At 43.1% G+C, this 14,093-nt stretch overlaps 2 protein-coding genes across 3 annotated transcripts in view; both read left to right on the top strand.

Annotated features, from left to right (window-relative positions):
• ZFYVE16 (zinc finger FYVE-type containing 16) overlaps positions 1–2,594 on the top strand; it is a 52,258-nt gene extending 49,664 nt beyond the window's left edge. For both annotated transcript variants that reach the window (XM_029059402.2, XM_029059392.2), the window contains exon 18: positions 552–2,594. In XM_029059402.2, coding sequence (XP_028915235.1) covers positions 552–713 — 162 coding nt within the window. In that variant the 3' untranslated portion in view covers positions 714–2,594. The remainder of the gene's footprint in view (positions 1–551) is intronic.
• Positions 2,595–5,289: 2,695 nt separating this feature from the next.
• The window catches only part of FAM151B (family with sequence similarity 151 member B), a 29,988-nt gene continuing 21,184 nt past the window's right edge, over positions 5,290–14,093 (top strand). Inside the window, exons 1-2 of the mRNA XM_007657293.3 lie at positions 5,290–5,589; positions 12,809–12,934. Coding sequence (XP_007655483.2) covers positions 5,556–5,589; positions 12,809–12,934 — 160 coding nt within the window. The 5' untranslated portion in view covers positions 5,290–5,555. The remainder of the gene's footprint in view (positions 5,590–12,808; positions 12,935–14,093) is intronic.

Genomic DNA, 14,093 nt, shown 5'->3' with positions numbered 1-14,093 from the left:
AGTCCAAGCCCCCATCGCCTGTCCCTGAACCAGCAGGGCACAGCATTTGGCCACAGATGTTAGATGTAGCCACAGAGTCTCTGAGCAGGGCACATCTCTTATCTGTTGCTGAATTGTACACTCCAATGTGCTCTGCACATCGTAAGCGCTCAATAAATACGACTGAATGAATGAACTCCCACTTGTTCAGAAAGCAAAACTTGCATTTGACCATGGTGAAATGCCTGTAGGTTGGTGGGTGCAGCATTCTCATTTTTAGTGTGAAACAGCCTTTTGAAATTTCTCTTCACTGCACTGGTATTTGGGACAGTAGCAAAAAATGTCAATCCATTGAGGAACAAGAAATTTAACCACAGCCTCTTCCTCTATAGCAGTGTGTCTTGGTGGAAAAAGTGATGTGTTTCGGGATAAAGCCTTTCTTTCTGTCTACCAAGTTAAATGTAGCTGTTATTATTGGGAAATTTTCGTGTATTTTTATAATCTAGAATGTCAGATAAATATCTCCTCGTTTTAAATGTATCTTACCAAGAATGTTGGTTTTTTTTTCCTAGGTTGAATTTCAGGCTGGATCTGGAGGCCAGCTTCTTCCTCAGCGTTATTTAAATGACCTTGATAGTGCTCTGATACCTGTGATCCATGGGGGTATTTCCAACTCCACTTGTTTGCCAATAGAAATGGAACTTATATTTTTCCTTATAGAAAATCTTTTTTAGTCAAAATCAAGTGTAATATTTTTATTTGCATACAAAAAAATGAATTAGAACTAACCTCAGCATCAATTGTCTAAGTCTTTAAGAACACTAATGTAGATAGGTTTGATTATTAAATGTTTAAGTTAGCTTTTTAGGCAGATTTAAGTTTAAAAAATCCTTAATACTGTATAGTATACATCATTTAAAAGTTTAAGGTTTCCAAGGTTTCTGAAACTTTACACTTAATACAGGTCGTGAAAAAAGGCAAGGACTCGTTTTCTTTGAGTAACCTTAATAACAACTGTGTCAATTTTCATGCTAAACCAAAGTATCGACACACAGGACTATGCCTCTTAATCTACACCCAGGTTTTCATGAAAATTTATTCTCAAATGTAAGATTAAAAACTGGAGCACCAGTTTTTCACATATATGAAAATTAAATGAGACTTTAAAGGATCAACTAGAAATACATGGTAATGGCACAGAACTGTTTCCAACATTTACGATAGTGTCCCATAAAAATTTTATAAAGCCTCTAAAGCTGTTGTGTATTCTCTGTGGCAGTGATCTGTCTTCATAACCAGAAGGTCTGTTTGAACAGAGATGAAGATTTTTGCCTTTATTAATGAGATTTTGTATTTGGGGTATTTCTGGTTAAATGAGACCCTTCAAATAATTGTAGGTGCTTTAGCAACTTGTACTTCTACATATGAATGTGTTGTTTTTATGTAGGGATCAGATTCTGTCTGTTTTTATAACGGTGTCTTTAATAATTTATAAATGGGAATATTTTTGTACCAATAACCTTTTCCCTCCTCCCCCTATATTCAAATGTACCACTGTATCTACGACTTCCAAGAGTGATTGACAACAAGCCAGATGACCCTTGAAGTAGTCGTCGTGTAGCAATAAATGAAGCATATGAAATGAGGTTTCTTCTGCTCCTTTCTCGTTAACCTTGGAAACTCTCTGGCACCCTGTTTATTTTCAGGGAAAACAATGTATTAAGTGTGACTTTTCATGAACTATGGGTTCTGCTTATTTGAAATTCTTTGTAGAGTACCTATTTTTATATTTGAGGTACAGACAGGTAACCTCTCTAAGTATTTGAATTTCACATGGAATTTGTGTCTTTGAGTTCAGAGGTTCAGTGAACCCTCATCAGGTTTGAGAAAACTGTTACTCTTCTGTTTACCACAAATGGAACCAACAACAAAACTGCAGTAATGAAGTAAAAGATGCATTTCAGAGTGTGACTGTCAAACGGGCTATGAGAACCCAATTGTTATGTAGATGCCTTTTTGATTCTTGTGTGGAATATGTATATGTTTTTGTATCAAAAACACTCCTTGTATAGTTTGAGGAAAAACAACACTCTGTAAAAAAAGAAAATAAAACTTCCCACAAACACTAATGACTTGAAGACCCAAGTCAGGGTTAAGACTCAGGATCCAAGATCTCAGGCTAGAAGAGACTGGGGATTAAATTTAAAGTACCCAGTTTCTGTGAATCACACCTCTGATAACTAGCCAAAGACATGACAACGAAGTAACGTGCGTTCTGCTAACAGTAGGAATTAGATGATGCTCAGCCTTTCAAAGATAAAGTGAAAAGGCAACACACATTGATTTACGAAGTCTAGTTATATATGGTCAAAGCAATTCCCTACTAAACTGCATATGTTTTCTTTTTGTAGCTAATGTTTTATATAAGTGGTTGCAATGTCCAGTGTATAAAAGAGCTATATTTATTTTCACGGTAATCAAAAGAATGGTAGGGCTCTCTTCCTATGTGGCAGAGCTTTAAGTTGCTTTGAAAAAGTCTATGCATATTATCAAACTGGCTTGACTGCCTAATGTGATTCTTCTTGGTAAAATTAAAGTAATATTCTTTGAGGAGATGTTCAAGTGACTTTACTCTTTGATTTTGCGTCCTGTAGTGAATGCATTTGTTGAGCTGTCACTTCATTATGCTCTATACGCAGGTCTTAAGGTTAGTTTATAGTTTTGCTAAAGGAGGAAGAGGGTGCCTTTTATGTTAATTTAATCTCATTGCCTCTTCTTGGATCTTCCTCACTCCCTTCTGTGAATGTGTATGGTTCTACATTAATAATGTTGGGATTTGTTAAGCGCTTACTATGTGCAGAGCACTGTTCTAAGCACTGGGGGAGATACAGGGTAATCAGGTTGTCCCACGTGAGGCTCACAGTTAATCCCCATTTTACAGATGAGGTAACTGAGGCACAGAGAAGTTAAGTGACTTGCCCACAGTCACACAGCTGACAAGTAGCAGAGCCGGGAGTCGAACTCATGAACTCTGACTCCGAAGCCCAGGCTCTTTCCCCTGAGTCACGCTGCTTCCCCAGTCTAAGATTAGTTAGATTTATGCCAGCATGAAGTTAAAAAAGAAAAAAAAGGGTGAGCATAGCTTGGAAGCGAAAGCCACTTCCCATGTAACTTATACAGAGGTCAGTTTATTCTGTGTGAAGCAAAATAAGGCTCATTTCCTCACACTCACATGTTAATAGTGGACATATTTTCAAACAGTTATAATTATCCAGAACAGCTGTAATTTTTCAGTCCACAGAGGTGGGATTATTGAACCAGAGAGAGAGTGTGTGTGCGTGCACACACACACTGAGTGGCAACTGCTCTGTTGGAATGCTGTGCTCAGTGCTTCTCCCTTATCCCCATTGCCACCCTCCCAGGTCTGCCATGAGGCTCAACAGGATAGCAGTAGGGGGTCAGGGACTGAAAATCCAAAGTGCTGCTTGCTATCTGGACAGATAGGGTCTGTTATTGATCATCCAAGCATTCATTCATTCAATAGTATTTATTGAGCGCTTATATGCAGAGCACTGTACTAAGCGCTTGGAATGTACAAATCGGCAACAGATATAGTCCCACACATGCAGACATCAGCATTCCATGGAATGACTCCCTTCAGTCACACGTGTTCTGTGTCCACATGTTGCCTTGATCTACATGATACTGTTCTCATCAAATCTGATTTGGTGCCATGCTTTACCTAGGACAGATTCCAGACAGAAATGAATACTTTAAGAGGGGAAAAATTTTTTTTTCCAAAATACTTTTTCAGTCATTTCCAAAGTCCTTAGCTTCTTCCCTAGGCCTAGTTCAGTTGTAGGGTAAATATTTAGGGGAAGTCCATTAGTGATGAGGCCCCTCTTCATTATTTAAAAAATGCAAGGGCAACAAAAATTCAAACATCAGTTAGTCCTAAGAAACAAGTTCTTAGGAGGCTCAGGACAGCTTAGCCTAGTGGATAAGGGATGGCCCTAGGAGTCAGAAGGACCTGGGTTTTTAATCCTGGCTGCACCACTAGTCTGTGTGACCTTGGGTAAGTCACTGAACTTTACCTCATCTTTAAAATGGGGATTAAGACTGTGAGCCCCAAGTGGGACAGGGACTGTGTCCCACCTGATTATCTTGTAACTACCCCAGTGGTACCTAGCATGTAGTAAGTGCTTAAATACCATTAAAAAAAAGCCCTAAGTGCTGTGGCTGACCATGGGATTGATGTGACCCCATCAACTGTGTTGCTCATGACCGGAAAACCTCTGTGTCCAAACCCAATCTCCATTGAAACTAGAGAAGGTGGTGAGTATGGGGAGCCCACTGTGAATTATTCTTTGCCTATGATGGCCACTGTGGGAAAATACAAGTAATATTTCATCTGAAAAATGGCAGTTAAATACCTTCTCTCCCTCTAGACTGATTCTCATATGGAACAGAGATTGGGTCCAATCTGATTAGCTTGGTCTAGTGCTTAGAACAGTGCTGGGTACACAGTAAGCACTTAGCAAATACCATTATTATTATTATTAGAGTCCATCCGTTCAGGACGCACCTTCTGACTATTGAGTTTCTCACTCACCTGCCATGTACCTTTTCCCCAGGAGCTTAGTTCAGTGCCTTGCACAAGGAAAACACTTAAAGGTGATTAGCAATATCACCTTTTCCATTATATTCATTTATTCAATCGTATTTACTGAACGCTTACTATGTGCAGAGCACTGTACTAAGCGCTTGGATTGTACAATTCGGCTATTGCTACTCAAGAGTCCCAACTAGACTACTGTCGTCGAGAACGGGGAAGGGGCGGTCATTACCATACAGCGTTCTTCCCTTGGTAGGCGCTCAATACATCCCATAGTAAGCGCTTAACAAAAACCAATTAAATTCCCACGGTTTGGAAGGCAGAAGGGCTGCGCAGGCGCACAAGCACCTCAAGCCCTTCCAGGGCTGTAGTCATTCAATAGTATTTATTCAACAGTATTTATTGAGCGCTTACTATGTGCAGAGCACTGTACTAAGCGCTTGGAATGAACAGGTCGGCCCTGTAATCTGCGCAGGCGCACAAGCGTCTCTCGCCCTTTCAGGGGCTGTAATCTGCGCAGGCGCACAAGAATCTCTCGTCCTGCTAGGGCTGTAGTCTGCGCAGGCGCACAACCATCTCGACCTTCCAGCGCTGGCGTCTGCGCAGGCGCACAAGCATTTCTCGCCCTTCCAGGACTGTAGTCTGCGCAGGCGCACAAGCACCTCTCGCCCTGCCAGGGCTGTAGTCTGCGCAGGCGCACAAGCATTTCTCGCCCTCCCCGGCGCCGCTCCCGCTAATTGCCTTGGAGCGGCTACCTCCCCGTGGCGCCTGCGCAGAAACAATCGTCCGCTCTGACCGCAACGAGTCCCCCCCTCGGGCTCGTCACCTGACGGAAGGAGACAGAGCGGCAAAGGGACGAAGTAGCGCCCCGACGGAGCGGAATCATCCTGGCCGGGCCTACTTCCGGCCGGGCCCCCTTCCCGCCGGAGCCCTCCGCGCCTGCGCAGTCCGCCGCGTTGCCATGGAGATGGCGTGGGGCGGTCTTGGCGGCCCGGGTAAGATGGCCGCCCTGCCTCCTTTTCCCCTCAGCTGTGACTGGAGGCCGACGACGACGCCATGCCACTATCCGAACGGTCGCATTTGAACCCTTAGAAACCCCCTCCTCGCTAAGCTTTGACCTCACAGCCCCGCTTTTTCCCACCCCCTCCCCCCGCCGCCTTGGCCCAACCCTCCACTGATTTTTATTTTGTGGTATTTGTTATAATAATGACGGCATGTAAGTGCTTACTCTGTGCCAAGCACTGCCCTAAGCGCCAAGGAGGATACAAGGTCATCAGGTGGTCCCAAGTGGGGCTCCCAGGCTTCACCCCCATTTTCCAGATGAGGTCACTGAGGCCCAGAGAAGGGAAGTGACTCGCCCAAGGTCCCACAGCTGACAAGGGGCTGAACTCGAATTTGAATCCATGATCTCTTAATTATGGGATGTGTTAAAGGCTTACTGTGTGCACAGCACTGTTCTAAGCGCTGGTAGATACAAGGTAATGAGGTTGTCCCACGTGGGGCTCACAGTCTTCACCCCCATTTTACAGATGAGATCACTGAGGCCCAGAGAAGGGAAGTGGCTTGCCCAAAGTCCCACAGCCGACAAGCGGCTGAACTGGGATTTGAACCCATGACCTCTTAATAATAATTATGGCATTTGTTAAGCACTCACTATGTGCCAAGCACTGTCCTAAGTGCCAAGGAGGATACGATGTCATCAGGTGGTCCCAAGTGGGGCTCCCAGTCTTCATCCCCATTTTACAGATGAGGTCACTGAGGCTCAGAGAAGGGAAGTGACTTGCCCAAAGACACACAGCTGGCAAGCAGCTGAACTGGGTTTTGAACCCATGACCTCTTAATAATAATTATGGTATTTGTTAAATGCTTACTATGTGCGGAGCACTGTTCTAAGCGCTGGGGTAGGTACAAGGTGATCATGTCCCACGTGGGGCTCCCAGTCTTAATCCCCATTTTACAGATGAGGTAACTGAGGCCCAGAGAAGTTGAGTGACTTGCCCAAAGTCACACAGCTGATCAGTGGCAGAGCCGGGATTAGAACCCACAACCTCCGACTCCCAAGCCCGCATTCTTTCCACTGAGCCAAAGACATTAAGTAAATGGGAAGTTCATGTTTAATTGCCTTCAATTCATCCAGAATTCTTGTGGCTATATCAATGTTGGCTGCGTTTTTACCTCAAGTATATTTAGTTTCATTTCGGCATAAAACAAAAAATAGAACCATCACAACAAAATGTCAGAAAGTAGCTTGCCCAGATAATCGTTCTAGAAAATTAAACGTAACCTCTCTAAAATCTTGTATTTAATAATAATGATGGTGTTTGTTAAGTGCTTACTACATGCCAGACACTGTCTAAGTGCTGGGATAGATATGATAGGTTGGACACAGTCCCTGCCCCACATGGGGCTCACTCACAGTCTTCATCCCCATTTTGCAGATGAGGGGACTGAGGCTCAGAGAAGTCAAGTGACTTGCCCAAGGTCACACAGCAGACAAGTGGCAGAGTCAGGATTAGTACCCGTGACCTTTTGACTTCCAGTCCCGTGCCATGTAGTTTCTCCTGAACTCAGCACTTATGAAAGCTATAACCAAACGTAGAATCATACTCCCCTTTACCATGATAGGACCTTTCACATAAGGATAGTACAGCATCCTAATATTTTCTCAATTATTAAAATTATGAAAAAAAGCAAGGGGAATATCCTGACACGGAGCTCACCCACATCTTGGCACTTCTGGTTGCTACATTTTGCTACATGGAGAAGCAGTGTGCCTCTGTGGAAAGAACCCGGGCTTGGGAGTCAGAGGTCATGGGTTCTAATCCCAGCTTTGCCGCTTGTCAGCTGTGTGACTTGGGGATGGTCACTTCTCTGGGCCTCAGTTCCCTCTGTAAAATGGGGATGAAGACTGTGAGCCCCATGTGGGACAACCTGATCACCTTGCATCCCCCCAGCGCTTAGAACATTGCTTTGCACATAGTAAGCGCTTAACAAATACCATCATTACATTTTAAAAAGAGCACAATAAAGCTGGAGAAGACAGAAAACTAGAGAGGATACAGAAAATGATGAGGTCTGGAGCAGCTTCCCTATGAGGACAAACTGAAAGGATTACGGCTCTTTAGTTTGGAAAACACAAGCCTGAGAAGGGATATGATTTGTTGACAGAATTATGAAGGTTACGAGCAGGGCGAACATGGACTTGTTACCAAACTTCACAATATGGGATAAAGAAGCATCTACTGAAATTTGAGGGTAGTCACAAAGAGCAAAACATTTATTTGTATAGCACGTGGTAAACAGAGAATCTTGGTACTGTCAGAAGTTGCGTAGGTCCATAATAGAGATTGGGTAAATTTTTAGACATTTATCCCTATTCTCCCTCAGCTGCTCCATCTCCCTCTCCCCCCGACCCCCTTGAATTTATGTGTGTCAGCATGTTCCCTTCATTCATTTGTTTCTTTTGTTTTTGCCTTTTTCCTCTTATTCCCATGTATCATGCACACAATTTATGACTGTATCCTTAGGTTGAGGACAGGGACCAGTCTTTTGCTTTTAATACATGCTGTCTACGGTAAGAAAGAGAGTTGCCTAGTGGAAAGGGCACAGGACTGGGAGACAAAATACTGGGGTAAATGGGCCACTGGTCTGATACAGTAATGGCTTTTAAAAATTTTCTAACCCCGTGGCACATGTTTAAAAAGTGGGAGTCAGGAGAGCTGGGTTCTAATCCCTGCTCTGCCACTTCCCTGCTGTGTGGTCTTCAGTTCCCTTATCTGCCAAATGATTCAAAACCTGTTCTCCCTCCTACTTTGACTGTGAGCCCCATGTGGGACCTGATGATCCCGTGTCTACTCCAGCACTTAGTACAGTGCTTGGCACATAGCTAAGCACTTAACAGATACCATGATTATTATAATGAAGAGTCACAGTAATGGATTATGAGGGAAATTTAGGATTGTAGAAAAGTTAAAGATGTTTAGTTTATCCAAAATCATGAGGATGAATGTTAAAAAAAGGCAGTTATAATAATAATGATATTTCTTAATCACTTACTATCTGCCAAGCATTGTGCTGGATACATTGAGATCCCACATTAGTTCCTATCCCAAATAATAATAATAGTACTTATTAAGCACTTTCTACGTGCCAAGCACTGTTCTAAGGCCTGGGGCAGATACAATAATCATGTTGTACATAATAATTATTATGATTAATAATGATGGCATTTGTTAAGCGCTTAGTATGTGCAAAACACTGTTCTAAGCACTGGGGTAGATACAAGGTACTCAGGGTGTCCCATGTAGGGCGCACAGGCTTCATCCCCATTTTATAGATGAGGGAACTGAGGCCCAGAGAAGTTAGGTGACTTGCCCAAAGTCACACAGCAGACAAGTGGCAGAAGTGGGATTAGAACCCACAACCTCTGACTCCCAAGCCCAGGCTCTTCCCACTAAGCCACACTGCTTCTCTGAGGCAGTCAGTCTTAATCCTCACTTTACAGATGAGGTAAGTGAAGCAAAGAGAAGTGAATTGATTTGCCCAAGGTCACACAGCAGACAAGTGGCAGTGCTGGGATTAGAACCCGGGTCCTTCTAACTTCCAGGCCTGTGCTCTATCCGCTAGGCTATGCTGCTTCTAAACCAGGAGCACCTCTGTGACTCCTGTAGAGGACTCTTCTGTCACAAGGCCCCTTTGCTAAATTTCACCACCAGTGAATCTCAACTAGATAGAACCGAAGGAAGAACAGCTAGCAGAGGATGGTTTCGGTCCATCGACCCCTGGGTTACGGGGTCAGCATGCCTCCGCTTGGCCACTCTGTTTCACATGAGGTTTGCAGTCTAAGAGGGAGCAAGAACAGGGTTTTAATCCCCATTTTACAGATGAGGAAATCGGGGCACAGAGAAGTTGTGACTTTTCCAAGGTCGGTCATACAGCAGGCAAGCGGCAGAGTCGGGATTAGAACTCAGGCCTCCTGACTCCCAGTCCTAGGCTCTTCTACCAGGACACACTGCTTCTCAGTCATCAGACTCTTCCTCCAAGCATTCTATTGCCTCTGTTGGAGACAAAATCCTGGGGTAAGTGGGTCACTGGTCTGATACAGTAATGGCTTTTTAAAATTTTCTAACCCCGTGGCACATGTTGTTTAAAAAGTGATTTTTCTCTTGCCTTAGGTACAGAGTGAATCAATATCAAAGTTATTACTTGGTGGTTATAGAATCTACTGGTCACTATTATGGTACAGTGTTGAAAGAGTTACTTACTCTCCTTGGGTAGCTATTCTACCCAAAAACTTTTACAGTTCAGGCACTGGGGAAGCAAACACAGCCTGGGCCTGGACTTGCCCCCTCATAATCATTGGGCCTGTTTACTTGTTTTGATGTCTCTCTCCCCCCTTCTAGACTGTGAGTCCATTGTTGGGTAGGGATTGTCTCTATTTGTTACAGAATTGTACTTTCCAAGTGCTTAGTACAGTGCTCTGCAGTGCTCAATAATTAGTGCTCAGTGAATGAATGGAGAGAGAAGAGGCAGGGCTTCTTATCCAGTGGGGTAGCCTGAAGGCCAGGCTTTGCCCCACTCTTCTCTCCCTCTGTTTTGGACCTCCTCAGGCTCACTGCCAGCAGGTCCAAAGGGGTTTTCCATTAGCTCCTGGAAAAGATAGTAGCTGGGTCAAATTGAACCCATGCCAAAGGATAATGGGACTATCGCTCCCTGTATTATGCAAAAGTAACCTTGTTTCCTTCCTTCCCCCTACCCCCTTGGTGGAATTCAATTCAGACCTGACTCCCTATAAATTCCAGGTGGGCAGGAATTGCGTCTACTACCTCGATGGTACTCTCCCCAGCTGTTCAGTGAACCACCCCCTGGTACTCAACAAATACCATTTATTGGTTGATTGATTGACAGGAGAGGTATCAATACTTTCAGATTAGGTTTGGACCATCTTGGGCAATGTTAACTGGTCCCCAAAATTTCAGCCCACAGTTTAGGCACTGGGAAATTCAGCCTTGTGTGGGCTTGGATTTATCCCGCAAAACTCTGGTGGAATTAGAGGAAAGGGGACATTACTTGAGCTGGAGTGAAGAGAGATAATATTGCGAATATGGTAGCTATTATTTCCTTATTCTCAGATTCTCTCGTTTTCTCATACCCTTCTAAGTAACGTTAGGTACTTTTGGAAGGAGCTTTGAGGCCATTAGGGAACAATCTTGTATTATACAGATATTCTTGGGGCCATCCTAGATCTACCTCTGGAAAGGACCAGAGGTTACAGTACTCGCCTCTGCGTGTTAATGTGAGAATTAATTTCCTCAGTTGAAAAGTGCTTTAAATGTACAAGGGGTTATCTCCCTTAAAAGGGCTATTTGTATGTTAACTGCAGTTTGTAAAAGTGTTCAAAGTCCTCAAGCGAAATAATATTACTGAGCTGCAGCATTTTATGGAGTGGCTTAGGGTCAAGGGTCTTTAGCTCAAAGTGCCTGTTCCAGAAGAGGTAGACTAACACTGTTTTTGAGTTCTCAAGTATAGAAACAGATAAATTGAGATATATTCAGGCCACTAGGATGCAATTAGTACATATGGCTAAGTGGGTGCAATAAGTACCTTGAAAGGCTTAATCCTCTTCCTAAAGTGGCTTAAATTTCTACAGGGAATGAGTTACCACTGAAGATCCTGGCTGCCTAATGAGGTCTGTAGAGGAGAAAGAGAGGACACAGACTCTCTCTCTCTCCCTCCCTCTATTAGCATCCAACACTGTACACCCTATTATAGTGTACCCTAGTGAGTATAATTACTGGAATCGAGAATCCAATATTCCCCAAACCCTAAGCAGAATATTTCCTTCTGTTTTAAATTGGTAAGAGAAACAAGACACTCAAATAGGTAATTCACCTGTGCATTCAGTAGTTTTTATAAAGCACCACTAGGGTTAGAACATTTTACTGTGTGTTGCAAGAGGACAGTAAAAATAGAAGACACAGTCCCTGCCCTTCAGGAATTTACATGCTAATGGGGGAAATATATAGTATGTACCAATGTAATTCCAATACTGTAACAGGAGGGTCTTGCTGTAATATTAGCCATTCTGAAGACTAGGACATCCAGGACCACCTCTTTCATATATTGATCATTTTTCTCAGCCCTGCTGTATGATGGGGGATAAATAAATTCACACTGGGCCCCCTGACACCCTCGGCTCTGGGTAACTTTGGCATTAGCAAAACGTTCCACGCCTTATACTCCAGTGCCTGGCAGCTACCGCTGCCCAATTTGTTCTGGCCTCTGGGCCCCAGATTCCCCGGACAACCCTGAGGACTTCAAAGCATATCTACTAAGTAATGGCCTTAGGAGCAGCATAGCCTAATGGAAAGAGCACAGCCCTGGGAATCAGAGGACCTGGGTTCTAATCCCGGCTCGACCAGTCATCTGCTGTGTGATCTTGGGCTAGCTATTTACCTTCTCTGTGCCTCAGTTTCCGCATCTGTGGAATGGGGATTCAATGCCTATTCTGCCTCCTACTTAAATGGCGAGCCTCACGTGGGCGGGGACTGTGTCCCACCTGGTTAATTTATGTCTACCCCAGTGCTTCTAACAGTCCTTGACATATAGTAAGAACTTAACAAATATTATAAATTAGGAGCCTGGCCTGAGTGCCAGCACATCTCTAGCAGGTGTTTTAGATTATTCTCTCTTGGCAATTCTCCAGGGGCCTGAAAATGAGACAGCAGAAACTCTGTGGACCAGGGAACAGGATCAAGATTAAAAGAACAGTGAGGAAAACAAAGATGTTTTTATTTTTTATTAAACATAGTTTCCCTCTGTTTATGTGCCTCTTGATAGTTAAAGCTCTTGTAGCTCAGAGGAAACCATATACAAACATTTTAGAGGACTGTGAATATTTAGGATTCTTCTGGTTGGAACCCTTCCAGTATATCTTTTCTACAAGCATTGCTTTCTTTTGCATTTTTTCCCGGTAATTATATCTTTCCTTTTATCTTTCCTTTTCAGCGTGCTACATAGTTCTGTTGAATGCCTTTTTCCACCTTAACATTAGTGTCCTCACTTTTTATTTTGTACCTTTTTCTCCATTTGTGTTTTACTTGTTGATATCCTTCAGTGATTTTTTTCCTTGATCTACCTTTCCTTTTGAAAAATAAATGAATATGCGGTATGGTGGTAAGCTATCTAAAAATCTGTGTAATGTGTGTCTTTTAGGGTCCTGGAGTGAAAATATATTGGAATATTTTCTGAGACATAACCAGATTAAAACAAAAGATGGAGCTGAGATCATCTGGTACCATGCAGCAAACCACAAGTCACAAATGAGAGAGGCATTAAAAAGTAAGTAAACCTTTCCGCTTTAGATACTGGATTAATCCAAAGGCTTTTTGGTTGAGTCTGTCATGGTTGCAGGATTTTGCACCTAATGCAGTCCAAGGTAGAGTCTTTCATTGGTTGGATTTTCTTTACCCGGACCTAGGCCAGGTTTGTTTTGGGGACACTGTGGTGTGTTTGCCCAAGCACAGGTTCCCCTCATGATGTGATGTGAGACTCTTTGCCCCCACATTATCATAATTATTAGTATGGTATTTTTAAGTGCTACTATGTGTCAAGCACTGTTCTAAGCACTGGGGTAGATACAAGATAATCAGGTCCCACATGGGGCTCACAGTTTAAGTAGGAGGGAGAACAGGCACTGAATCCCCATTTTACAGATGAGGAACCTGAGGCACAGAGAAATTAAATGGCCTGCCCAAGACCTCACAGCAGACAACTGGCAGAGCTGGAATTAGAACCCAGGACCTCTGACTCCCAGGCCCAGGCTTCTTCCACTAGGCCATGCTGCTTCTCTTCTCCTACATCCAGGAAAAGGGCTGTTAGCTTCTTCTTTCTTGCACTCCTGCCTTTTTCTCTCCCCCTCTAGAACAAGCATGTGGGCAAATTAATCTGCAACCAACTCTTGATTTCCTGAGTAATGAGAAACATTCATGTCTTTGATTGATTTAAATAACATGAGGCACGACTTCTGCATTGTAAGAAAATTGGTAGTCAGGATACTGAAAAAAATGATTAGGGCATTGATTTTATTCATTTGAACTTGCCTGCCTTTCCTCTGACAATCAAATACAAAGAACTCCAAATATGTCATTGAATCAATAATAGGTATAGCAACTTTAGAAAAAACTTAAAGGAATCATAAATGCCAATCATCCAGGTATTTGAATGTATTTGACAGAAAGCTGCATTTTTTTTTCCCTGTGGCTTTGAGGCCAACTCCTGATTTTAATTCTCAGCCAGTAAATCTCCCTGCAACTGTTGAAATAAGTTAGCCCTTTCTCCCTAATTTTCTTAGCTATAAAATGGAGACATTATTAACATTCCTAAGGAGGATGTAAAGTTGAATATTATCATTCATTAGCTTTCATTCCAACCAATGAAAGCTTGAGCTTTCATCCCTTATCACCGACCAAAGCAGATGCTCAGGTCCACGTGGCTTATT

Source organism: Ornithorhynchus anatinus, chromosome 1 (genome assembly GCF_004115215.2).
Source record: "Ornithorhynchus anatinus isolate Pmale09 chromosome 1, mOrnAna1.pri.v4, whole genome shotgun sequence".
Lineage (NCBI taxonomy): Eukaryota > Metazoa > Chordata > Mammalia > Monotremata > Ornithorhynchidae > Ornithorhynchus > Ornithorhynchus anatinus.
The sequence above is the reverse complement of the archived record's forward strand: the minus strand, read 5'-3'. Positions and strand labels throughout refer to the sequence as shown.